This window comes from Drosophila willistoni, chromosome 3R, assembly GCF_018902025.1.
Source record: "Drosophila willistoni isolate 14030-0811.24 chromosome 3R, UCI_dwil_1.1, whole genome shotgun sequence".
NCBI classification, from domain to species: domain Eukaryota; kingdom Metazoa; phylum Arthropoda; class Insecta; order Diptera; family Drosophilidae; genus Drosophila; species Drosophila willistoni.
In genome coordinates this window covers 11,153,785-11,179,462 of record NC_061086.1, presented here as the reverse complement: position 1 = coordinate 11,179,462, position 25,678 = coordinate 11,153,785, and the positions used below count along the sequence as shown (strand labels likewise).

Below are 25,678 nucleotides of genomic sequence, written 5' to 3'. Positions count from 1 at the left end.
AAGGCAGGAGACAGAAGGAGGCGGTAGGAGGTAGGGGGGAGGCGGCAGACCTACAGTAAAACTGGAGACCAGGCAACGGTATATTATGCAATCACAGCATGAATGAGACACTCTTGACCGAGTTTCCAAAGCCAAGCAATAACGGTATCAAGACACATGCGACAGCTGACAAGTGGCCAATAGCAAGGCGAAGACAGCGCAGCAAACAAAAACAAAAAACAGTGCAGAAAACCGACTAACGGGTTCTGAATGAAGCTCTGGGCCAAAGAAAGAAACAAAACGAAAACGGCAAGAACAACTGCAAATACAAAGAGCAAATGGAAAAAAGTAAATATTAAAACCAATCAACATGGTAAAAAGGTTTTTAAAAATCAAATACATATGTACATATAGATATATCATAAGATCTACAAAATAGGTAATTTGATCAATATTTTTCCCTTTAAGAGATATTCTTTTTTTTATTTTCATAAACTTCTTTAATTTTACATAATCCATTGTTGATCTCAAAATTTAAATCTCAATATCTAAAATTTCTTTCCTTTTTTCTACTTTTTTATAATACTTAAAATTGTACAAAAATAAATATAAAATTATTTGTCTAAAAAGAATTTCTTTCCAAAATAGACAAATATTGATGACAAAACTCGAAATTTCGTTGCCCAACATCTAGATCTCATGTTAAAAGCTCAAATTTGTCAAAAAAATGTAATAAATTATTTCTTTGAGAAGAATTTCTTATAAAAATGTTAAAAAATACAAAAATTAATAACCAAACCCGACACTTATTTTCCCAACTTTTACAATTTTTTATGATCTGATGTTGAACTCAACATTTAAATCTCAAACATCAAATTTCTTTATCTGTTATTTTTTTAAATTTATCTAAAAACAAGTAAATTAATAATTCTTCAAGAAATTCTTTCTAAAGAAGTTGAAAAATACAAAAATTAATGATAAAAAATCTAAACTTTAGAACATTTTTACGAAAACTACGAAATTAATAAAGCCAAGTGATTAGTTTTGACGATACTTCATTAAAAGGTGAATACAATTTATATACGATGTAAGTATAAACGTTTTTCCAGCATTATCTGGAAAGGTACACTCTATTATTATATTCATAGTAAATGACGAAATAGTTTTTATTTGCATTGATTAGTTTAATTCAGTGATGCAGATATATATATGTATATATAGTGGACAGATAGATAATTGAGTAAAAAGTATAAGTACTGAAAGTGAATGTCATACAAATCGATATAGAATTCTTCAGTTAAGCAAATGCGTTTTCACCAACGATACGACAGGAGCAGCTGTTGGCATTTCGGGTAGTTCTCCGGCACTGCCAGCAATATCCAGATGTGTATACTTGATGGGCTTACTCGAGTCGAGACCATGTTGATCCAGACCGGTGACCTTGATAAGGAATGCCGCAGGCACTTGATGGCCGCGAGGCGTACGCACCGATGGTGCATTGTTGGCCTGTACCAGATCCTCGCCAATAGCTTTGCCAGCATTAAATTCAAAATCAGATGGACGCAAGACAGAGACTTCATAGGGTTCGCCATAGATTTGTCCAGCTTCCTGCAGCTTACGGGCATGATTTTCAGCAGCAGCCACACTATTGTCAATGGCAATGGTTTGGCCAGCTCCAGCTGAGATCCAAGCATGACCAGTCAGTGTGGCAATGGTGAACAAATGTGGATTTGGTAGATTATCCTTAACAGCGATTTCCTTCATGCGACACAGAACATCGGCCATGCACATGCGGCCCTCGGCATCGGTATTCCCAATGCGCACACGAAGTCCAGCTCGGGATGTTATGATTTCATCGGCCACATAGCAATCCTCACCAACCGAATTGCGTACCATACAGAGAGCGGCAACCACATGAATGTCCTCTGGCTTCATTTCGTTGACCACCTGCATGAAGCCAGCAACAGCAGCTGCTCCGCATTTATCACGAGACATACCAGCCATAACACCACCGGCCTTGATGTCGGCGCCACCAGTGTCATAGGTCACTCCCTTGCCAACCAGCATCAGGGTTTTCTTTGCCGGTTTTGGGGGCTTATACTCCAAGAAGATGATGCGACCACGATGACGTTCTACAACATCAGCGGCACGATTTACGGCAGCAAAAAGTGGATATTCCTTCTGAAGAGTTGGCACATCACTGATCACAGTGACCTTTAGAGAAGGCAACAAGGCAGTAATGTATTTCTCCACGGCAATGGGAGTCATCCTCTCGGGATCGCCAACACCAATGTCACGGGCAATGAAACGTCCAGATTCCAGTATCATTGCATCCTTTAGAATATTATCCGCATCGGGGCCATCGATTTGAAGATTAAGATTGGCTAAAAGGCTTTTCTGGCCAGGATCGGCTTCACGCAATTGAATTGGCTAATAATTAGACATGATGAAATCCATGGAAAAATGTTCATTTGCATATACTAACCACATAAATCTGTTCCAAGGCTCCCAAAACGGTGCAGAGTTCCGCCTGGGGAAACCGTTTGCTCTTGGGCACAACCAATAGAGGCGTTCGGAAACCAGCCTGCAAACGATTAGGACAATTAGTCAGACATACGAGATAAATCGAAGTTTCTCCTTACCTTAATTGCCTTCTGTATGGATTCCTTGGCAGCCTTCTGATAACTACGCACATCATCATAGTCAGTCAGTTTGGGAACGGGCGAATAAATCACTGGAATTCCCAAGGATGGTGCCTTGAAGCAGGAAACGCTGCTATCAAAGGACTTGTCGAACGAACGATGCTCCTCAAAGGTTTCCCGCAGTTCTTCCGGCAAAGAGGCACGATCAATGATGCAAAGGACATCACTGCCAGATCGCATCATAACTTTTTGCAATTGTAGCGTACATGGCAGAATTCTGAAATGCGTATAAAACGTATTGTAAATTTTGTAATTTGTTATTGTTATTAAATACTTTATTTATATGCGCTGTAAACAAGCAATGAGTCAGCAAACCTTAAAATGTAACTTTATCACGTATACTACAAGTGGAGAAACTGCCAAGTAAGCGATTTGCAGGTTTTAATTGTCGCCCAACGACTTTGTTTGTTGGTTATCTACCGGCGCATAGATTATCTTAACTTTAAATGCAATAAATAAATGCCTGCGATAATGGCCGTATGAACAATTTTAGTTAAGATTAATTCATTTAAAAATAAATTCTACACAAATGGGGTGTTCCCATTTCCAATCAGAGGGCTGGACTAACCAAGGCAGTGCCGTATCCTACGATTCATTATGGGAGGCCCATCTTAATGGAATTTTAGGTGATCGAGTTGAATTTGAGAGATGGAACGCCAGCAGTAAGTAGACGTTCTTTTGGTAAGTAATCACATTGTTATCTTTACAGCTCTAGAAGATTTAGGACTTGCTTTAGACAGACGAACGAATAAAACTATATAAAGTCTTGGGTATAGTTTGTTCTATCCGTTGCAGACTTTTGCTCCATCTTAGAGTCCCATTTTGCTTATTGTAAGTTCCAAATCTATATGTATAATGTATGTACTTACTTTTCGATCCCCATGTTTGCGTTTGCAATGGATTCCTTAACACTCGTGGCACACAATGAACTGAATCAAACGGCAAATGTTGCTGAACTGAGCAGGGGCTGGCAACTGTAAGCGATAAGATGTCCAAACGGTTAAATTGTGGTTATTTGATAAGCGATTTGCTTTCTTTTCTCTTTCTCTTTTTGTATTTAAGTTTCAACAACAACAACTTTGCCTCCTTCACTGGAGAATTTGCAATGTAGTGTGAGCAATTCGGGGACCGGTAATTCAGCTTTTATACTTTTTTCACATACGTTTGACAATAATAACAACAGCAACAATTTAATAATATTTTTACACGACTTATGAATAATTTCTTGAATGTTACAATTGTAATTGGAGAATATGAATAAAGTCTACTCACGTCGCTATTTTTTCTTATTTGCTGAATGTTTGTGGGTGTGTGTGTTTGCTTGCTTCAAATGAAACTTAATCAGCTGTTAGATTGCGTTGCCAGCTGTTTTTAAAAATTAGACCCACTTTGGTTGTTGTTGTATAAAGTTTAAATTCAAACTGACTTGCAATAAGAACTTAAAACCTTTTAATAATCAATGAAAAGTACATACATTTGGTTAACAAACATGATTTTTATTCGTCATTTATATATTTTTGTATATCTTTTACAAGTTTTGGCAACTGATTGGCATCCAAAGCCAATAGTTTTCTGTATGGCGTCATTACAGCATCACCCTCAAGCCAGTCACCAGACATGCCCGAATCACACTCGGAGGCTACTGAATACTCAAAGGAAAACTTTGCCTTCTCGGACAGAAACTCATCCTCGGCATTTGTATAGTTATCCTCTGCTGGCTTGCCTTTTTTAGCTTCTTTGCGATAGAATTTAACCAGTAGCAATAGCGTTCCAAAGTCAAATTTCATTTTTTTGGCCTTGGCTGCTTCAATTTCCTCGTGTAGATTCTCCAACAATGGCACAGAGATCTGTGCTGGTATGTTAATAAATCGTTCATTGATCAGGAAACCGACATGCCTCTGGTCATTGTCCAACAGCTCACGCAGTTGTTGTTGTACTTCGGATGTGGCATGGGATTTGGCGCGCTCTTGTATGTAGGTACGCAATTGGCCAATACTAGGCTGATCCTTCTTAGCGGAGAGATTAAGCACTGAGGTAATGCCAAATATTGTGCCATCTTCTACCATATTTTCATCATCGGTTTCGCTCTCGGCACCGTCATCATCGCACTGATAGATGACACTGCCCACATAGTTTTGAGCTGGTCAAGGAATACAAGTTTTAGTAGATAGTCGATGCAAACAAATGTATGTATCTCACCTATAATCAAATCGGCCATTTGATTGCAATTAATGTGGGCCCGCAGAAAGAGACGCTGCAGCAACTGTGATATGCCCTGGGCATCGGGATCAACTGGAGATCGGCCACCAAAATCAATCTGTACCTCCTACGGAACATATAGTTTTTTTTAAATGCAACTTTGTAAGGTTTTACTTTTGTCTGCTTACCTCGTTTCCTCTATAGGCGTCCGGATGCTCACCCTCGTCATCATCATCGTCGTCGCTGTCACTGGAACTTGATTCTTCATTCTGGTCAACCTCCATATTGTTCAGATTCTTTCGCTTGCTGGCAGACATGATATATTTTTTAATATTATACCAAAACCAAACAGAAGTTTGAAATAAAATATAAATTCAGTCAGCTGTTTGTAAACACACACACGTGTTGCGCAGCGTTGCCATTGAAGCCGTGAAGTTATCGATTTTAATAGAAGCAACAATCGATAGTATCGGTTTTATTTTTAAAAACAAGTAAAATTCAAACTCAAAATGCTAATTTTAATTCTTTAAATTTCATAAAGCGTCCTTTTTGACCTCCATTTGCTTGTTATTGTTGACATATTCTTCATATTGCTGTTGGTTTAGTAGGCTGGCTTTAATATCCTCGCAGTTCTCAATCTTGGGCAGTAATATGGCAAAGTATCCGGCTTTTTCAGGCAGCTGCTCCAGTAACTTTGGCTCTGCTATGAGATCCGTGTTCACCTCGACCAGTTTGCCACGAATACAGCTGGGAATTTTGAACGTCTCACCCGTCTTTGTGGTAAGTAAAGCCAGCGTTGAGTCTGCCTGCAGAATCATGCCGCCCTTCTTACCCTTTCCCTTGACCACATTCTGGCTGCGATCTACATTACCCACATTGAAATTGACTTGTGTGATGCCTTGAGCATAGGCAGGATGCGAAGGTGCCAGGCATATTAAGCAAACGCGATTGGAGTGATAGAGCACTTGGTAGTCGGCATTTCCCTTGATATAGTAATAACGTGTGAAAAATCTATCCACAACATTAGGATAGTTGTCATCGTAGCTGTCTGTGATTGGTCTCACAGATTGGCCACAGATTTCCTGCTCTTTGTCTTCAAAGTAGTAAGCTGCGAATGGATCGTCCTGACCTACAACTGGACTTGTCACTGCCGTTGCCATTGTCTCTTAATTGGATTGACCCTCTCCCTGTTGTAATTTCTCCTTGTACTTGGCTTGGCGCTCAATGGCTTTGGCACGGTTTGCAGCAGAGCGAGCTATACGTTCTCCTTTAAGGCACTTGACCACCTTATCGTCTATTGAATTGCACACGCCTATGAATTTGGCAAATGCGTGCTACAATGAATGAATATATTATTGCCAATGTTCAATTCTGTGTCCTTAAGTTACTTACATTCTCGTGACAGGCTTTAAGCTCCTCGATCAGTTTATTGCAGGCCGGGGTATGCAAATGTGCGGCTAAATCAGTATGCATTCCGTGTGTTTTCCGGCTTCAAAATGTTTTTGTTTTTTTTTTCACTTTTGACAGAAATGATGTAGGCTGTTACGAAACCGCCTTCTCCATCCCTATCAGCACGACGTAAGAAAAACGTAAACAACTAGCTGTAACAGACCTTAGCGACTGTTAGACACTCTTTCGTTTCACATGCGCACCACACCACATCTCTGGAGTACCCACAAATCTAGATTCGTTGTCTAAATGGTGTGAATCTATTATAACCGTGGTTCATATTAATAACAACAATAAATAATAATAATAAATGCTGAAATGTTTAAAAAGTCAAACCTCCCCAGGAATTCTCTACCTCCACATTTGGCCAATTCGCCCAGCCATAATGAATTCGCCGAGCCATAGAAATTTCTATCAGATTATCGCCGGAGTGCTAAGGCCCAGTCAAGTGCTAAGGCCTGAGTTAAAATGCTAAGGGCTGCGTTGAACCTCTGAGTGTAGGGTATTCTATGGGAGTTTTGGCTTTTTAAAGCATTTCAGCACTTCTTATTTATATTATTATAATTATGCATCTTCTTATCACCTAAGAAAAATCAGGGTTAGATCATTCAATTTTTTGTACTTACCTGCATTAAGTTTTTCATTATTTTTACTATTTTTTGCTGTCACAACTAAAGTGTGAATTTTTGGAATTTGGAAAAGTCAAAACCGTTATTTTTAACTTGATTGCAAATTCGTTAACTAAAGAGATAAAATTAAGATTGTTTCAATAAAAAAGTTTTCAATTCAGTTCAAATTTAAAACTTGTAGAATAATGTAAATAAATAGTTGAAAACAGTTGAAAACATAGCGCAGTTAAATGGGGTTTACCGTTGTTTTTATTCTTCATTTCATGTATTTAACCCACTCTCACAGTTCATTTTACATTTGGTTCTCATTTTCTGTAAAATTGTTTAAGTTTATAGTTTAACATAATTTGCTTTATCTCACATGCGCTTTAGTCATTCATGAATAGAAATTAGTAAAATTGTTTTAATCGTCTTCACTGTTTGCTTTTGTTACAAAAAGTCTTATCAACTACATCATCGATATATTTTATGGTGTCCTGCTCAAAAAACGAAATGAAAATAAACGAACTAGTGTTTTGTCTCTGAAAAAATAAACACATTGCTGAATTCTCAAAATTCTGAAAAAGATTTTTGTCAATTTCTGCGCTGTTGTTACTACTACTACTACTTGAAGTAAGGAAAAACTAACAATTGGGAAAAATAGTCGAATTTTGGATAATAGCCAATTTGGATTGGTCACTACGCGGGAATCGGGGAAAGGGCTAATGGGGCTCTCTATATGTGTTAGATATATGTGTCGTCGATACACAGCTCTCAATAAAACTTTGCTTCTCTAGTTAAGTGATAAAGGTTGATCTACTCATCTACAATTAGATTAAGAAAAAAGGCTCTGTGTGCTCCCTCTACTCTGTTTGAAAAAATTAAAACTAAAAACAATAAAAATAACTAACCAAAAGTTGATTGGTCTTTGGTATTTAAGCTCTCATTTGTGCATATTAGTTACCTCTCTCAAAAAAAAACTCTCAGTTCAATTATGTAGATATTATACATACATACATTAAATATGTGAAAATCATATCGAAAAAAACGAAAAAATTAAAAATTGTTGCAATATTAATTTGAAAATAATTGAGTTCTTAAAGGTCACTAAACTTTGGACCAAAACATTGCAACGCATTGCTCTAAAACAGATCGATCAATCAATCTCGAAACTCTCTTGGCCCTCTTCTATATAGGATGTCTTACGCTGTTGTTACAAAATGCTCTCATTTGTGGCCCTCGTGGACATGTGCTCCTCCTAACTCTCCCGCTGTCTACTTTACTTTACTTCATTACTATTCAATTAGCTCATTCGATGCAGTTAATTCACATTAGACGGTTTCCATTTGCCGATGTCCCATTCTTCCCATTTCATCTGTCTCTGTCTCGTATTCATTCTCTATCTCTAACTCTCCGTACTCTCTCATGCTTATTAAAGAAAACAAACTACATAAATGGCAGGTTATCTCCTCATCTCGTCTTTTTCGGCTCGGCCGGATTGTTACCCGTCTCCGCCGATTGTTCGTGCTGTGCCTCAATGCTGGCCAATGCTGCCTCGGACATTTTCTTGTATTTGCCGGCAAGTTCGGGCAACTCGTAGGCAATGGCCACATCCAGCTTGGTGATGGGACAGCCACGGAAATAAGTACATGTCTCTGTTAGCTTCTTGAACTCGTACAGGGGATTCAAGCGGAAGAAGTCACGATAGACTTCAGGATCCGGCAGATCGTAACGCGAGATGTTGGTCAGTGTGGAGAGACCTTCGTAGATATGATAATTCTGCGGATGATCGACAATATCATCCGATATGCGCTTCTTGTTGCCAAAAAGCGTCTTGTGATTGTAATAGGTATTTAGATAACAATCGACCATCTTGGCATGATTGCGCACGCGCACCTGTAAAAGGTCAAAAGGTTGATTAATCCAATCTCAGCATGGAACTTCTTTTTGTTGGACTTACTGCAAAGCGACGAGCACTGGATATTTTGTGTTCAATACGCTTATCGATGGCCGTACGCAAATCTCGCAAGAAGGCACGTTCCTGGGCCAATAGCAGGCGGGCCGGTGCGCCATCCTGATATGGATGCGTCCACAGCGAGGTGGTGTACATCAATGGCGGTTGGGCCGACGACATTAGCGGCGAAATGTTCCAAATGAGGGCGCCCTGCACACGCAACAGTTCCTCAGGCTTGACGGTATCAGCCTTGTTAAGAATGATGCGCGTTTGGTATTCGCGCCCCTTTAGCTGATCGAGAATGGCCTCCGTTTCGGGGCCCACATCCAACTTGGCTGGGTCGTAGACCAGAAAGATGATGTCGGCGCGATCGATGAACCACTGGCAGGCATCGTTGAAGGGGAAGACACGAGAGACCTGCTTGCGCACTTCGAGAATGCCGGGTATCTCGACAATGTTGACCTGAAAAAATGCATTCGGGGGTTGTGTTTAAATTTAGTTAGCTAAAATTATTCCTAAGTACATTTTTAATAAACAAAATTAATGCAAAAACTGTGTGCGCGCTAAAAGCTATAAATTCTTCCGGGCAGATTGCCAGCGGTTTCCCAATCGAAGAAGATGCCCTGCCAACAAAAACTAACAGGGAGACAAGTTAATGCACTTAATCAAAAAGTATCTGTCAGATACAAGTACGCAGATATGCATACTAAGGAATGCGGATGATGGCCTATTTTAGAACATACCTTTTCGAGCAACTTGCTCTTCATCTTCAGACCCCTAAGTCGCTCCTCCAGTCCCTGGCCGAACTTTTGCAGGCCAGCAAAGGTATAATCAGCAGCCAGTTGAGTGCCATCCAAAACCTCAGTCTCATTGCCCCACATCAGAATATTGAAATAGGCTGGAGAGGGTTCGGCTCCTAAATATATGAAAGTATTAATCTCACGTTCCACTGATTCACCTGTTTTATTTAGTTTACTTACCGGTTCTCAATGAGTTGGGTGTATATTCATTGTCAGTCAAATAGTTAAGAATCGAGGACTTGCCACCAGACCATGGACCCATAAATAGGATCAATGGCTTGGAGAAGATTTCGGGATCACTAAAGTGACGATTGCTAAGATCGCGATACTTGTAGAGCGTTTCCAATGGCTTGACAGCATTCTCATAGATACGTTTGATATCTCTTAGGATAATTTCAGCCACATTATCGGTGGCCTTTTCGCGAGCATTGAATTCCTCATCCAATTGCAAGAGCTCTGAGATGTGTTGACGACTGCGGCGATTTTGTGGGATTTCACCCTCCTATAAAAGGCACAAAAAGGTTAGCGTAGAGCATCATTCAAATGCTTAGAGTCATTTAAGAGACTCACCCAAAGAAGTTCGTCCTCTGGTTTGGTATCATCTTCATCATCATCATCGTCGTCTTCTTCGTTGCCAGTTGCAACAGCCGAATCGGCTTGAGCTTGCTCTGGTTCAATGGCATCTTCTTGAACACCTTCCTTTTCCACAGACTCATCGGCTTCTTCTTCTTTTTTAGCCTCCTCTGCAGGGGCTTCTTCAACAGGAGCATCTTCTTCCTTTTCCTCGGTGGGTTTGACTTCTTCTACTTCTACCACAGGCTCGGCTGCTTCCTCAGCTTCTGGCTGTTCTTCTTCAGCAACGGGTTCGGGCTCTGCTTCGGCCTCGGCTTCTGGTTCAGCTTCAACTTCAACAGACTCCTCTTTGACGGCTTCTTCTTCTTCGACAGGGAATTCATCAGCTGGGCTTGGGGGTGGCACAACATCCAAAACTGGAGCTGCATCAACCTCACGCTTGCTGCGTTTCTTAACCTCTTCCTCATCATCATCGTCGTCATCATCATCACCATTCTCTTCACTATCATGCTCATTGGGCACTCCATCGCCATCTACATCGTTATCATGTTCATTCAAGATGCCATCTCCATCCAAATCCGAATCCTTTTCATTTGGCACACCATCGCCATCCAGATCATCATCCTCTGCAAAAGGTTTATTTAACTAAGTCACTCTCATTTGAATTGTAAGGATTTGTTTGTTACCTTCGTTGGCTTTGCCATCGCCATCTAGATCCTCGTCCTTTTCATTCTTGACGCCATCGCCATCAAGATCCTCATCCTCTGAATAATTTAGAATGATAGTCAACGAACCACTGGCAGATTGAAATTAAAGCACTCACCATGATTAATTGTGCCATCACCATCCAAATCCTCATCATCATCATTATGGACACCATCGCCATCTAGATCGTCATCCTCTGCATTAATAGCATGGAAAATTAAAAACAATCGATATGAATATTATTTTAAATTATATATACCATGATTCTTTTTGCCATCGCCATCTAAATCCTCATCTTCCTCGTTGGGCACGCCATCACCATCCAAGTCATCGTCCTCTAAAAATGGAAAAAAAAAGTGTTTAGCAAGTCAAATTCGAATGGACATTTTGGATTACTTACCATGATTTGGAGTACCATCACCATCAAGATCATCATCCTCTGCAAAAAACGAATCAATTGAAGATATGTTGGATTAGTTTTACAATTGACCTACCATGATTCACTTTGCCATCGCCATCGATGTCTTCATCCTCATGATTTGGCACACCATCACCGTCGATATCCTCGTCTTTGGAATTTTGCACACCATCGCCATCAATATCGTCATCATCTTCGTTCGGTATGCCATCGCCATCAATGTCATCATCCTCATCGTTCGGTATGCCATCTCCATCGATATCGTCGTCCTTGTCGTTTGGTATGCCATCCCCATCAATATCATCGTCCTCGTCATCAGGAATGCCATCGCCATCAAGATCGTTTGCGCTTTTCGCGTCCTCTGTGGAATCCAATTCGACAGTTTCAATTTCAACAGTATCTTTTTCATCATCATTCCCTATCCCACCATCATCATCATCGTCGTCGTCGTCGTCATCATTGTCCCTACGAGGCTGATCGGATTGCAATTCTCCAGAGTCATCTTTAATGCCATCTAGAATTGGATTTTCCTTGCTAGACCCAGTTAAGATGATTCAATTGTAGCTCTCTCACCTGTTTTCAATTCACTTATAGCCTTTTCAATGTAGGGTCGACATTCTGATTCGCTTGGTCCGACATCGGCATTGACAAACCCAACTGCAAACGATTATAAAACAACAACATGACAGCTAACGAATATGAAACGTATGGGCCCTACCAAGAAGTCCTTCAGTCCTTAGTCTTATATTTTTTGTTTTCTGTGTCGGATGTCAGCAAGCAAGTACCGAGGTCATTTTATCTTTTCAAACTTGACATTATTTATGGCTCACACAAACATTCTCACACTCATACAATGAACAATTCTCTTTCACCGATTTATGAATTTTATTTTTAAATTATGAAAATTCAACACACATTTCGCCAGCTAATGGAAAGGCGGTTAGGCGGAGGAAGGAAAACCGAAGACTTTGTTGGCCGTTCGCCCACTTCTTTTTTACTTTAATATATTTTCTTTGCCCCCCCTCCCGGTCCCCCTTTGAATTTCTAATGCGGGGGAGTAACACACACATGCTTTTCCTTTTCAGTGTTCTAAGGTCGCAGTTTTTGAAGAAAACCAAAAAATAAATTGATTGACAGTTCCATTCTAAGGTCATTTGCTAATTACTTTCAAAATTGCCAAAACCATTAGAAGACTATCCAAAATTACAAAGGAAATCTGTATATAGAATTGGAAATTTTTGTTTGGTTTTAATTAATTCAATTAAATTATGATTTAATGGCAATTGTTTATGATAAATCTCTTGTGTTTATTCAATTTGATTTATTTCCTATAACTACTCATTGCAAACGTCTTTGGGAGGGGGATTAGAGGAAGCTATTTGAAATATTTCTAATTTCTCATTTCTCTATTCGCATAAATAAAATTATTTATACAAATCTCGTTGATGCCTGGCTGCATATTGTGTTTATGTTGGTGCAATCTAACTACATATCTATCTATATAATATTTATACCGCATTTGCGCCATTTCAATTTCTCAATATACACATATTCTATTTTGCAAACAAAATATTTTGAGGCAAATCCACACACACACACACACAGAGATATAGCTAACACATACAAATACAGCATATCGAAAAGATACTCGCTCAACACATAAAATAACTTAAAAATTTCTAAATTTAAAAATATTACAAATGATGACAACGAAATGAGAGAAAGAGAGAGAGAGAGAGCAACCAAACAGGGGCTATCTATCGTTGACGTTTTAGCCAACGATTTTCTTGTAGGAAAATTAACACAAAAACAACAACAAGATAGACAAAAGCTTAAATGTATCTGTATCTGTATTTGTATCTATGTATGTGTGTGGCTAGGCCAAAATTTTAGTTAGTATTTTCAAATGTCGCCCGCTGACGTTTGTTCACTTATATACAAACGCACAAAACTAAGCCAAAAGACAAACATATTCAAAAAAAAAAATATATATAAATAAATATATATATTTTCTTCTTTGCTTTTTGGGCGGTTTTTGTTATAAAATTGCATAATGTCTCGGCGTGCGGAATTTTCAGATAATTTTTTTTTTGAATGGGCTTTGTGGTCCCGGGGTCTCCTTATGTATGTATCTTGGCTTATATAATAGGCCCTTTGGATGGATTTTAAACTCACCATTGTTGGAGACGGCGATTAACGTTAGTCCCAATAGGAACCATATAGTTAGCCGCCCCATTATGATCAAATCAACAAATTATCCTTGAGTTTTCCCAGTGTGGTTAATACTTTAGCCACGTCATAAATTCTCCTTTTTATTTTCTCGAACTTTTCCGTAATTATTGATAATTAGGAAAAATTTAAATCAAAACACTTGCTCTCGTATACTGGCATATATATATATATGTATATATTTCTATATATCCGCTCGTTTAAATGCACTGCATGAAAGAGTAAAGAATTCAATGCTAAAGATTATTTTTCAACGTATTTGAAAGATCGAGAGATATTTCATAAATCTATATGTAGTTAAACATAGGTAGTATATAAAGAGGGACAAAGAGATAGGTAGAGAGATATAGAAAGAGAGAGAGAGGGAGAGTAAGATATATATATATATATATAATTAGGCTCGCACAAATTTATTATTTCTTTTTTTTTGTCACAATTTTGCACTTGTTCGTTTTGTTCACTTTTTGTGTTGCTCGTTTAAATTATTTTTTTCGCTTTATATATTTTTTTTTCGTTTTTTAACTAATTTAGCGAGCCGTTTTTTTTTTTGCAATTTTTAACCAACAATCGTCGGCTGGGTAATCCTTAGTGTCCCTTTCGACGATTGTCAGCTAAATAATTTTGCTTATTTTTGGCTCGTCGTCGTCTGTGCACGTCGTGTGCGTATCGTTTTTTGAACAGGCACCACAAGATTTTGCCCCCAACAATCTATCTAATTTCGATTTTGGTTTTCACAACCAGCAACTAGCAACCAGAAGAATGAAATTTAGAAAAACCAAAAGAATACAACAAATTTGTTCTTAAAAAATTATTCTATTTTTCGTACACGAGTATACGAGACGATCTCTCCCGGTCCAAAACCAATTCGTAACTCAACATGCATATACCATGAATTTACCTTGTGACCGCGAAAATTATTTTGCTTTTTGATATTTTTGTAGCAAAAAAACAAAAAAACAAAAACAACAAAAATGATTTTTGTCAAAAACCAACGAATTGAGTTGAGTATTTTTTTTCGTATTTCGCCGGCGCTCAAATTTAATCTTCTACACGAGAGATGGGCGCCTTCTCTATGATCTTGATGACTCTCTGAGCAAAGATATATACATATATATAAGCAACAATAAGTATATATGCTTAGAGAGCAAAAAAAAAAAAAGGGATATGCTACTTAGAAAGAAGAATAGTTTCAGTCATAAATCTTAATGAAAATTAGCAATCGCTTTTACTATGTATTTTATTATTTGTTATGAATTATGGCGAATCATAAATCAAAGTGATAATTTTCTCCAGTATCTGTAAATAGAAAATGGTTCTTTTTTTTTGGAAAGTATTTTAAATATAAACCATTATGTCGCGCTCATTCTATAGATAGATAATTTGGTTTCACTACTTAGAAAAATTGTAAGGAATTATGAGGTACATAAAATTGATGAAGCCCTTTGTTAAAAACTAAAAACGAGTACTAGTGATGTAAATTATTAGATCTTCGGTTCAAGTTTGGACATTATAAATAAAAATTTGATAAAAATTGACAGAGAGCTGTTTATTTAACGTTTTTTAGACTAGTTGCAGAATCATTTACTCATTTATCGCTTACTGTATTATCAATAAAAATAAGCAATAATGAAATTTATATGATAAATTGAAATTTTTTTATTATATAAAATTTTTATATAATTATACATATATATTAAATGTTTAATAAAACTATTTAAAAAAATTGCCCAGTGAATTTGTTCAAAGGCATCTGTAGAAAAATCAACAGAAGTTCAAATGTCTACATTTATGGATCCTCATCTAAATATAAAAACAAATAAATTACTATGCAAACTTTCTACATTTAGTTAATTGGAAGTCAAGAAAATAAGAGACAAAGTTGATTGGTTCATTGTAAATTTCAATTTTAATGCATTGAAATACTTAATTCAATAAATTTGTTTATATTTGTGGTTTTTGGGTTTCAAAAAAACGGGACATAAATAAAATAAGCAAATAAATTAATATCAATAATTTAGTTTTACGACATTATGAAAAATTAACTTTAGTGAATATTTTCCTTTCTCATTGCATTCAATTACTGGTTGCTTAACCAAATATGTATAATCTAATTAGATTACGATATTTTTTAAATTAAAATCAAACCTTGCTAATATTTTTTAAAGGCAGCACAAATTATCTACATTAACATTCTTTTTTTTGCTATTGAATTTAATATTTTGGATTCATGTAATTCGTACTCAAAGTAAAGGTATCTAAAAGTACTTATAATATTAAATTATTGTGTTTTATATGTAATATTCAAAAGGATCTTAAAAATTTCTTGAACAAACAAATTCAAGGCGATTTAAAAAATATTTCTTTACCTATTTCCTATTACTATATTCTGCTGATCAAGATCGAGTCACGTATGGGTAGAATAGGACAGATTTCTCCCCTAGAACATCAAATATAATCCTTTTTTTCAAAATTCATTGCAATTAAGATTAAATTATCTTTAATTTTTATTTTTAATGACTTATTTAATTCAACTTATTTAAAAATAAAGCTCTTTTTGACAAAATGTATTAAAAAAATTGACTGCCCCTTGATTTGAATCTTAATTATCAGTTTCGAGTTTCTGAAGTGTATTTAAGTGTCTATGTAGAAGTGTTTTCATATTTTTGAGTCAAAAACCAAATTACATCTGAGCAGCACATATGTATATATGCATAAAAAGATATATTCATAGATATATTTTCATGTATTCTGGTACAAATATTTTTGAGTAACATTTTCTTGCTGAGCTGCCCGATTTGTTTTATGTCACAAATGATTTAACTCTTCTCTCCCTCTTGCTCTTTGCAGGTTTTCTGTATGCTATGTTTTTGCGAGATTTTCCCTATAAAATGAGATTACAAGCAACATTTTCGAGAAAATTGTTTGGGTTTCTAACATTTATCAACGGTCATTTGTACGGTTGATTGCATGAACAGCTGTTCAGAGTTCCAAGGGCGCATCGCATTCGCCTCATGCCTGACCACAGACCAATGCAAATCATTTCTTTTATAATTGAATAAGTATTTAACATTATAATTTGCCATTTTTCCCATACATGAAACGGTTAATTAAGTGCTTGATTTTATTATATTTAAATGTTAATTTAATGTTATTTCTTTCGTCTCGAACAATAATCCTGATGATATCATCTTAAATGTATGTTTGTATTTGCTTTATGATGTCACAAAGCTAATATTTATTATGAAAATCTTTAGAGATATATAAATATATATAAATTAGGAATTCTTAATTAATCTAATAAATAAGTTGAAAGTTCTTATTCTTTATGAGTTAGTGGGCTTCATTGCCTTGGCTCTTTGTTTTAGTTTTGGTACAATAATAGCGATCACTATTCTCAGCCCAATCACAAACATTTAGAACTGTGTGAAATGCTGTGCCCTCTTTGCATTCGAATTCCACAGGTTTGCCATGGACACAACGGAAATACTGAAGGGTATACATTAGTTAGTTATTAGTTAGGATAGTTTTTCTCTAGTTAGTTTTACCTTTCTGCAATTCGGATGAGGCACAAAGTCACGATTGAAGCAATCAATTTCACTGGGATCAAACTGGGGTTGCGAACCACCTACAACTTCTTCAGGCTCTTCGGTTACCTTTTCTGGTGGAGCTGTAGTCGTAGGTTTTACTGTAGTTGTGGTCTTTTTGGGCTTTTTAGGTTTCTGGAGAAAACACAATATATTGGTAATTACGATCATAGAGTTAATCAATTGGGCCCAAACCTTTGTTGTCTTGATGGTGGTGGAACTGGATGGCTTTGGTATAGGTGCTGACGTTGTGACGACTGGTGTTGACGTGGGTTTTGGCTTTGGTTTCGGTTTACGCGTCGTTGTTGATGTCACCGCCGCTTGCACTGGTTCTCCCTCATCCGGATTGGGCGATGTGGCGGGTGGTTTCGCCCACTCAGGCTGCAAAAAGTGTAAAATACAGAAAATTTCATTGGCTTTCACTCGAAATGTGTTGGATTTTTGGCAAACATCCCACACACAAACACACACACACACACTTACCCGCGGTGTGGTCTCTCGTGTTGGCTCCGGCACACGATAGTTTCGCATATTATCATAGAGAATTTGCATTAGACCATTCTTGCGACCGCACAGACCATGAAAATCATCCATATCGATGGCCCAGGTCATGGCTCCAGCATAGCCCTTTGCCTTGATAAAGTCCATTTTAATTTGTACCGATGCCTCATTCTCATAGCCCACCCATTGGGTCTCTTTATAGGTGAATGGCACCATTCCAGCATCGTCCCATTCAACAGTCCATCCTTTCGATTTGTCCATCACCTCGGTGCATATCTCATAGTAGGCCAAAAATCCGCTTGCATTGGTATACGGTCCTGGAGCTCCTCCACCCGCTTCCTTATTGATATACGTACCCATGTTGTAGTTCTTATTCGAATTGCTCAGTGTGTAGGTGCGTCCATAGAAGGGAATGCCAACCACTAATTTGTTTGCCGGGCAGCCCATCTCCTCCCACAGTGCGAGTCCGTCATTCTTGAATGGCAATGCTAATTAGTTTGGCACAGAGACATCCAACCACATACTCACTCATCCACCTGAACTTACCACATTGAGCCGTTCGTAGGCATACTGGTCGTGTTTGCGTTTATACAGTGGACTATGTACATCGGCGAAGCCAGCCCAATTTCCTCTCAAATCATAGGTCATGGCATGAATGGCATCGAGTAATCTGTAATAATTGCATTTGCCTCACGCTCAACCACATGAATCCTCGTCAATACTCACTCGCACAACTCGGGCACATGATAGCCTTCTTGCAGTCTAAATTTGGCCACTGGCACTGCCATCGTTATCTCCCAGCCGCGACCCTCACGATCGAATGCCCGCCTTAGCTCCTGCACGAAATACAAGAACTTATCCTTATCGCCAAAGGTGCCACCACGATCAGTGGCCCCCGGATATTCCCAGTCCAAGTCGAAGCCATCGAAATTATAGAGTTTCATAAACTGGACAATGCTGCGTATGAAACTCTGTCGTCGCTCACGGACTGCCGACATTTGTGAGTACTTGGAGCCACCTTCACCCCAGCCGCCCACAGCTATTTGTAGCTTCAGTTTGGGATGAGTCTGACGCAGCTGTGTGAACTTCTGGAAACCCTCCTGATCGACATCCAATTCGGGATCAATAACCAATACATCCCAGCTTTTGTCATTCACTCCAATGAAGGAGTAAATCAAATGCGTGCAGAGATCAGCTGGTATATCCTCTAAGCCATAGCGTCCAATGCCTGGACGATAGACGGCCCAATTGCTGAAATAGCAAACAATGCGAGCAGGTTGATCGTTGGCCAAAATTGCTACTGGCCCAGAAGCATAGAATATGGCCAGCAGCGGCAGAAGCCACTTCAAATGTTGCACTACGCGGGGAGAAGTCAAATAATATCGGCGTTAAAGATAAACACAAAACATTTCTGTTACGACTTGTTGTGTATCGAGATTGACGAGACTTGCATATATAATTTTATATGTTTTTTTTGTGACATGTTCGTAGTAACATTGATTGCACCTCTCTTACTTTTTTTTGGGTATGCTAAGGTTATGTGCCCATAATTGTGCCCATATAGAGTTCATTCACCGTATGAGAAGCTTCGTTTGCGTTTGATATGCAAGACCAGGCCGATCTGGGATTTTATGCTTACCCATTTCTTAAGGCACGACAATTCCTATGGCGGGAGAAGAGAGACTACTACTGGGAAACCGATGTGGATTAACTACTGCGTACGACGCTCGTTTGGCGTCAAATGACAGTCAAACTCACGGTGAGCTTTGCTTTTATACCTACCCACCACCTACCTACCTACCTACCTATCTACCGATTGCTGGAATACTCTCATTGGGTACGGTCCGGTTCTTGGATTGTCAATCGTATCGTATTGCCTTTGTTCCTGCGTAAAGTGCGTGAGAGACGGGAGACCATATATATAGATATACTATATATCTTATATGGCGAATGGGAATGAATGGTGATCGTCGTCGCAAAAAAAAAAAGAAGGCAAAGCTTTTGTTCTTTGTTATTTGTTGTGTTCTCATTTCAAGATCTGTTTAGTTTATGGCCGCGACTTTCTTTCGTTTTCGGTTCGTTCATTCAGTCAGTCAGTTAGTCAGTCAGTGGGCTTTTAAAAAGTCATAACAAATGAGTTTGTTTATCATCTAGAATTACCATTTCGACCTGTCCTCCTTTGGATAGCGATCCGTTTAAAAGAGGTTCTGTGGTTTCATATTAACTGGCCCCTGCACTTCATGTGCATCCTGGCATGAGAATAAAAAGTTTATTAATCCCAAACACACACACATACACTCACACACAAATGCACACAAGGGAGTTTAAATTTAGAATTTTTAATGAGAAATAAGATTTAAATTGAAGAGAAATAAAACTAGAGCCTATCCAATGCGTATATCTATATCCAAGGTATCACTTTCTGTGGAACTAGTTGCTAATGTTGTTGTTGTTGTTGTTGGTGGTGGTGTTGGTGGTGGTTGTGTGGATGGTGGTGCTGTTTCTGTAGTTGTTGTGCTGATCTCGATCATTGGTTGTGGCTCTATGTGGTTTTCTTTGGATTCATCTAAAGAAATGTTTTGAGATAATAAAATATTTTCCATGGATATTATAAATACTTGCCATTAAATGGTGCCAATTTAGTTTTATAAGGTGGTGTAGGCTGTAGCTGTGGATCAAACGCACCGGGTGGTGGACCTGGTGGGCCAAAGCCAAAAGGATGGGGTGGTCCGTGATGCGACCAAGGACCTGCAGGAGCACCAAAACCACGATGATGACAACCGGAATTTGGAAAGTATTGATTATGTTGATTATGTCCGTTATTCCAGCTAAAATCATGGTCATGATGATAAAAATGATGGCGTCGATGTCGTAAGTGGGGAATCTCTTTCACTGGAGAAGGCGCTGAGTCCTCAGCCAACAAATCCAAAGCCTGATTGGTGTAAGCCCTAAAAGATCATTCATTATAATTGTGGCATGCGAAAAAGTTATAATATACTGACGCATCTTCAATGCCTGGTGATGGAGCTGCCCAGACTTGTAGTCCAAGAAGTAACAACTGCCATGAGGAATTAAAAAAAGAAGTTTAAATAGTTTTCTATAGAATCAGAAAACTATTTGTTTAACTTACAAATCCTAGAACTAAAGTAGACGACATTCTACCTTTGCGTGTTTTTCTTGTTTCCTTTAAATTGAACCTCAACCTCACACCTGAGACACACGATGCCGACTAACTTAAACGGTCGACTCACTTAATTCCGCACAATTAATGCGTCGACAATGTCGCCGGGTTTTTTTTTTTTTCTCTTACTCACAGAGATTTTTGAGTTGCTTTTGTGTTAAATAGCAGCAACGACCAAACCTGATTGGTTTAATGATATTTCTGGTTTTTTGCATATGTATATACATATATATATATGTATATCTTGTCATCGGTTCAATATAAATCATATAGAGTAGTTTATATGCCGAGTATTCAAGTACTCAAATGATTGGTTTCTCTATGCAAAAGGGCAATCAAGTTTACCCATTTAAAACGCATTTTAAACACTTATCTAATACGATAAATTAATGTTAATTTGTGTAAATAAACCTAATGAACTTTGCCTATGCCTTTTTTTTTGTTTTTTTGGGTTCATTGAGTAAAAGCGAAAAGTGTTTTCGTTTGTATGTTAATTGGATTGATATTAGAATTTGATAAGAAATGACTTTTGTTTTGTTTCTTTTTTTAGAAAGTTATAGATTGCTCTACATTTTGGCAACAAGAAAAAAACACCTACACACAACAACTTGAGACACATGCGTGTGCCTTTAGCAGGTTGTTTGTCATTCCTAGTCATATTTATATAGTGCTTTGTATCTCACTTTAGTGGGATTGACTCTGCGGTTGCTTGGGGCACGTATTCATTGTGATTCATGCCCAGATTTTATATACATTTGTATATTCCTCTTTCGTGTTTTTATTCATCCAGCTCTTGTATTGTGTATAGATTTAACATTGATCTTGAATTTAGCTGGCAAAATTGACGCACTTACCAGAGATGAGCAGTTCCTGTTCCGCCATTGAGTAACAACCTTCAGTTGTAACTGAATAATAGACAATAATAAGTAATTAGTGTGGGTAATGAATTTAAATTTTCAACTATAATCTTTATTGATAACATTTTCTCATCTGTTCAATTTGATGCACTTTTCTTTTCGTTTTCAACTCTTGTGTCATAATATGACTTTATATATATATATATATATTTTTATGATATATGCAATAAATATTTTTAGTTTTTTATGTGTGTGTGTGTTTGATATATAGTTTTTGGGGGCATATCTGTGCAATTTGCAATTTGATAACTTGTTAAGCTTGGCATTCTAATTATTTATTTGTTTAATTTGTAGCGTTTTGTGCGTAAACTTAAAGAAAATAAATCCTTAAAATTTGCATCATAATTCCTTTTTACATCCATATAGCACCGCGAAATGTACAAACAATTTTTGTTTTTTTTAACGATAACTTATTGGTAAAAATATATATAATATTTTAACTTAAAGGCTAAGCGTTAAAATAATAAAACATTTTAATTTTATAACAAACTAAAAAAAAGAACTTAAAGAAATATTTTTGTACACTTTGCATGGATTTCGTTTTTTTTCATTCCTCCAATTTCTTTCTTTTACTTTTCCATATATGTATATATATTTATGTATATATATATAACAGATTATCGTTGTGGTTTATGCATATAGTAAGGTATAGTATGTATATGTATTTAGATGTCTATGATTCTATGTATGTATATATATATATATGTAGATAATTTTGTATAATCTTATGCGACTTTTCAATAACTTTTCAAGTTATATAGACATTAACTTTAACTAGCATTTGCATATAATTTCATTATTGACTTTGCATTGATCTTGTTGTTGTTGTTGTTGTTGTCTTTAGTATTATTCCGACATTTTTGTCGATATTTCATATATATATAATTGCCTGCCTAATTGACCTACATATTTAAATCATTTTTTTGCATGCTCGATTATGTAATTGATTTAATTGTATGTATTTATAATTAAAAATTAAAATATATATATATATAAGTGTCTGATATATGAGTAGTATGTATTTATGTTTGCTTTGTCCTTTAAATACAATTACATAATATAAATTTTTGTTGTTTTCTCGCCAGTTAATTGCAATAGGTAGGTACATTTTATTTTAATTTCCTTTTGTTTTGGGTAGTGAATTCGAGTAAGTGCTTTATGCATTCGATTGATTCATTATTTTTATTTCTCTATAGGAATAATCTTCATATCCTAAGATTCAGATAGAGAGAATCCTTAGCTGTTGTCTGTTAATTAAAAATTTTTGTTGTTAAATAAAAAAAAAATCTTGTTCATATCAAATGCAATAATAATTGGCTCCAAAAATTCTTCAATTCTTATTGTTTGTTTGGTTTTGTTTCCAAGGGCAAATGCAATATTTAATAAATAATTTGTTTATTTATTTAAGAAGTCCGTTACAAAAAGTCTTTAAATTTAATTAATTTGCCATTTTGCCTCTTTACTTTACTTTTTTTTACCTTTTTCGTTAGCCTGCAGAGGAACGTGATGTGACTTTAACATTTACACACATATTTATTTATCTTTTCTGGATTCTTTTGACTAAAAACTTGCCATAGTATCAGCTAAGTACCCATACATATATATATTTAGTAAGTATATGTACATACATACATATAACTTTTAGTTTTTTTTAAACGCTCACTAATTAATATGTAATTGATAATGCTTAACTGACATTTAACGCGTTTTACATTGATATGTTGCATCTTTGATTTCCATATAATGTATATATATATATATGTATATATAGTGTGTATATTTGCATGCATATGTATAATTTACGTTTCAACAAGTATTTCCAATTTTCTTTAGCTCCACAAAAAATTCGTTCATTTTCCACTTACATACACATTTATCAATTTGCTCACTTGCTCCTGTTATTTTTTTTTTTTTGTAAGTTTTTGGTTTTCTTTCTTATAATTCAGTCACATTAAGAATTGATACGATTTCGATTAAAAACAGTTTAGCAAATTTTTGGTTTTGTTTTCTAGTTTTGATTCTGAAGATAAATGCAGCAATTATTGTGCTTATTATATTATTATTTTTGTAAACGCTCGTTCGGAGTTAATTTTTGTAATAGATATTTAGTATTCTGTAGAGTCAAGTTTGATCGTATGCATTATTCTGGTTATCATTTAGTATTTAGCTATAAAAATTGTCGCGTTGTTGATATAAAGGCAGTGGTTCGCTTGGTGATTCCGATCGTCTTTCACGTTCCTCATCATCGCTGCCCTGATTCGATTTGTCGGCCGCTTTGGACATGGCTTTCTCTATGATTGGTAACAAGAGAGAAGGAGTAGAAAAAAGGAAGAAAAAAAGAAAAGTTTCTGTTAGTTTAACTTGCTTTTCACTCATCTTTCATTTAGAATTGACCAAAAACCTTCCCAAGCGTGCTGTAAAAGTTTGTTTAGGGTACACAGAGAATCATTTTGAAAGTACTTTTTACTATATAAGTATATATGTATAAAAGTTGATGTGAATGGATTTTGTTTGTATATTGTTCTGTATGTTGTTCTTGTTGTTGTTGTTGTGTGTGTGCCTTGAGCTTATACTTACTCATCTTTTGAGCGTTTTTGGCGCTGCATTTTCGTTTTGGACTGTGTTAGGCAAAGTTTAGTTTTACGCATTTTAGGCAGTGCAGCAGAATTTAGTTTAGAAACTTAACAAATCTGTCAAATTGAGCTATAAATTCATCCTAAGTATAAGTATACCTATAGTATTTAAAGTTTCCCGTAGCATTTCTTTGGAGTTTGAGTTATTTTGAGTTACTTATTGTTGAGTGTTTTCCTCAAATAAGGATAACAGTTGCGACTGTCATTTTGGAGACTCAAAAGTTCATTTGTTTAATTTTTCATTGTAGATTTTCAATTAGTTTTATTAAAATTTTATTAACATTTCTGATAAATCTTGAAGTACATCATTAAAATAGTTTGCTAAAGTTAGCAATTGGCATAGTTTCACACCATTTAAGGTATAAAGTTATGTTTTTATTTGCAACAAGGTTACAAAAGTTCTAAGGAATATTGTTTTTCCATTGAATAATAGAACTGTGGTCTTGAAACTGTGGAAATAATTTCTAAATTGGTATAAATTTATCTTAGCTTACGTTATACAACACAATGTTCTGTAAATATTCCAAATATTTAGAATCTGTATACTTTGTCTGTTTTTAAAGCATAGAAAGTTATGCAAACTCTATTAATCTCTAGGATAAACCTAATTATTTAAAGCCCTTTAGATTCACTAGAGATCAATCCAATAAATTCTTTTACTTCCAATATATTTTGTGTCCTTAATACAGTTTATAGTGCTCTACTTTTGGTGTTCTGCTAAAATCATTTGTTTGAGGTATTGTGAGTAGTTACGTTTGAGGGTTTGTGTATTGAATGTGTGGTTATTAAAAGTATGTCTTGTTTTCGAATTTTATTAAGTGTTCAAGTGCAATTTGGTATATATAGATTTTCATAGATACAAGGCCGATTAGTTAGGGCCAATTGAAATTTTTTGAAGCATAGTTTTTGGCGCAAGCTACATACATACAATACAGATCATACGAATAGAGAAAAATTAAATAATAAATTGTGTACAAACCTTCACTTACGGATTCGTATAACATTTATGCTTGTTCTTGTTGTTGTTGTTCATGTGCTTGTTGTTGTTGTTGTTCTTGTTGTTAATGCGTTGATGTTTTCTTTTTTTTTTGTTTTCATTTTATTCATTGTCGTTCAGTATTTTATGTGAGTTTATAGTGATTTATTTAATTGAGTGAGTTTAGCATGCTATAATCTCAATATTGCGTGTTTCTATTGCTGTGTAGTTTTTGTTGTTGTTGTTGTTATTGTATTTGAATGTTGGTTG

General features: G+C 36.4%; 8 protein-coding genes across 11 annotated transcripts in view; all 8 read right to left on the bottom strand.

Moving 5' to 3' along the window:
* Positions 1-1,115: 1,115 nt before the first annotated feature.
* Positions 1,116-3,996, bottom strand: LOC6650022 (putative aminopeptidase W07G4.4). Of its 2 annotated transcripts, XM_015176686.2 has the most exons (5): positions 3,954-3,996; positions 3,551-3,655; positions 2,622-2,898; positions 2,465-2,563; positions 1,116-2,409 (listed from the first exon to the last, which is right to left on the bottom strand). In XM_015176686.2, the coding sequence occupies exons 2-5, from the start codon at positions 3,562-3,564 to the stop codon at positions 1,273-1,275; spliced, it is 1,527 nt and encodes a 508-aa protein (XP_015032172.1). In that variant the 5' UTR covers positions 3,565-3,655; positions 3,954-3,996; the 3' UTR covers positions 1,116-1,272. The 2 variants fall into 2 exon arrangements, with proteins under 2 accessions (XP_015032172.1, XP_002073600.1); XM_002073564.4 differs by lacking the exon at positions 3,954-3,996 and having other exon boundaries at positions 3,551-3,776.
* A 160-nt stretch (positions 3,997-4,156) lies between these two features.
* Positions 4,157-5,240, bottom strand: LOC6650021 (protein BCCIP homolog). The gene is made up of 3 exons (XM_002073563.4): positions 5,069-5,240; positions 4,881-5,007; positions 4,157-4,821 (listed from the first exon to the last, which is right to left on the bottom strand). The coding sequence occupies exons 1-3, from the start codon at positions 5,195-5,197 to the stop codon at positions 4,178-4,180; spliced, it is 900 nt and encodes a 299-aa protein (XP_002073599.3). The 5' UTR covers positions 5,198-5,240; the 3' UTR covers positions 4,157-4,177.
* An 88-nt stretch (positions 5,241-5,328) lies between these two features.
* LOC6650020 (protein Abitram) lies at positions 5,329-6,040 on the bottom strand. The gene has a single exon (XM_002073562.3). It carries the CDS (start codon positions 6,038-6,040, stop codon positions 5,414-5,416), a length of 627 nt encoding a protein of 208 aa, XP_002073598.1. The 3' UTR covers positions 5,329-5,413.
* A 6-nt stretch (positions 6,041-6,046) lies between these two features.
* On the bottom strand, positions 6,047-6,448 carry LOC6650019 (COX assembly mitochondrial protein 2 homolog). The gene is made up of 2 exons (XM_002073561.4): positions 6,273-6,448; positions 6,047-6,214 (listed from the first exon to the last, which is right to left on the bottom strand). The coding sequence occupies exons 1-2, from the start codon at positions 6,351-6,353 to the stop codon at positions 6,047-6,049; spliced, it is 249 nt and encodes an 82-aa protein (XP_002073597.1). The 5' UTR covers positions 6,354-6,448.
* Positions 6,449-7,184: 736 nt separating this feature from the next.
* On the bottom strand, positions 7,185-13,767 carry LOC6650018 (midasin). Of its 2 annotated transcripts, XM_002073560.4 has the most exons (13): positions 13,563-13,763; positions 11,961-12,044; positions 11,815-11,901; positions 11,464-11,748; positions 11,370-11,408; positions 11,229-11,306; positions 11,088-11,165; positions 10,951-11,028; positions 10,262-10,890; positions 9,872-10,193; positions 9,635-9,807; positions 8,898-9,353; positions 7,185-8,833 (listed from the first exon to the last, which is right to left on the bottom strand). In XM_002073560.4, exons 1-13 carry the CDS (start codon positions 13,621-13,623, stop codon positions 8,408-8,410), a joined length of 2,796 nt encoding a protein of 931 aa, XP_002073596.1. In that variant the 5' UTR covers positions 13,624-13,763; the 3' UTR covers positions 7,185-8,407. The 2 variants fall into 2 exon arrangements, with proteins under 2 accessions (XP_002073596.1, XP_015032171.1); XM_015176685.3 differs by having other exon boundaries at positions 11,464-11,901; positions 13,563-13,767.
* Positions 13,768-16,812: 3,045 nt separating this feature from the next.
* Positions 16,813-19,432, bottom strand: LOC6650017 (endochitinase). The gene is made up of 7 exons (XM_002073559.3): positions 19,341-19,432; positions 18,428-19,058; positions 18,248-18,371; positions 17,684-18,175; positions 17,396-17,581; positions 17,162-17,335; positions 16,813-17,102 (listed from the first exon to the last, which is right to left on the bottom strand). The coding sequence occupies exons 1-7, from the start codon at positions 19,342-19,344 to the stop codon at positions 16,947-16,949; spliced, it is 1,767 nt and encodes a 588-aa protein (XP_002073595.1). The 5' UTR covers positions 19,345-19,432; the 3' UTR covers positions 16,813-16,946.
* A 592-nt stretch (positions 19,433-20,024) lies between these two features.
* LOC26530345 lies at positions 20,025-20,911 on the bottom strand. The gene is made up of 4 exons (XM_023180414.2): positions 20,832-20,911; positions 20,704-20,759; positions 20,324-20,649; positions 20,025-20,267 (listed from the first exon to the last, which is right to left on the bottom strand). The coding sequence occupies exons 1-4, from the start codon at positions 20,856-20,858 to the stop codon at positions 20,086-20,088; spliced, it is 591 nt and encodes a 196-aa protein (XP_023036182.1). The 5' UTR covers positions 20,859-20,911; the 3' UTR covers positions 20,025-20,085.
* A 2,367-nt stretch (positions 20,912-23,278) lies between these two features.
* Positions 23,279-25,678, bottom strand: part of LOC6650016 — a 52,143-nt gene continuing 49,743 nt past the window's right edge. For both annotated transcript variants that reach the window (XM_023180525.2, XM_047011288.1), the window contains one exon: positions 23,279-24,090. In XM_023180525.2, coding sequence (XP_023036293.1) covers positions 23,963-24,090 — 128 coding nt within the window. In that variant the 3' untranslated portion in view covers positions 23,279-23,962. The remainder of the gene's footprint in view (positions 24,091-25,678) is intronic.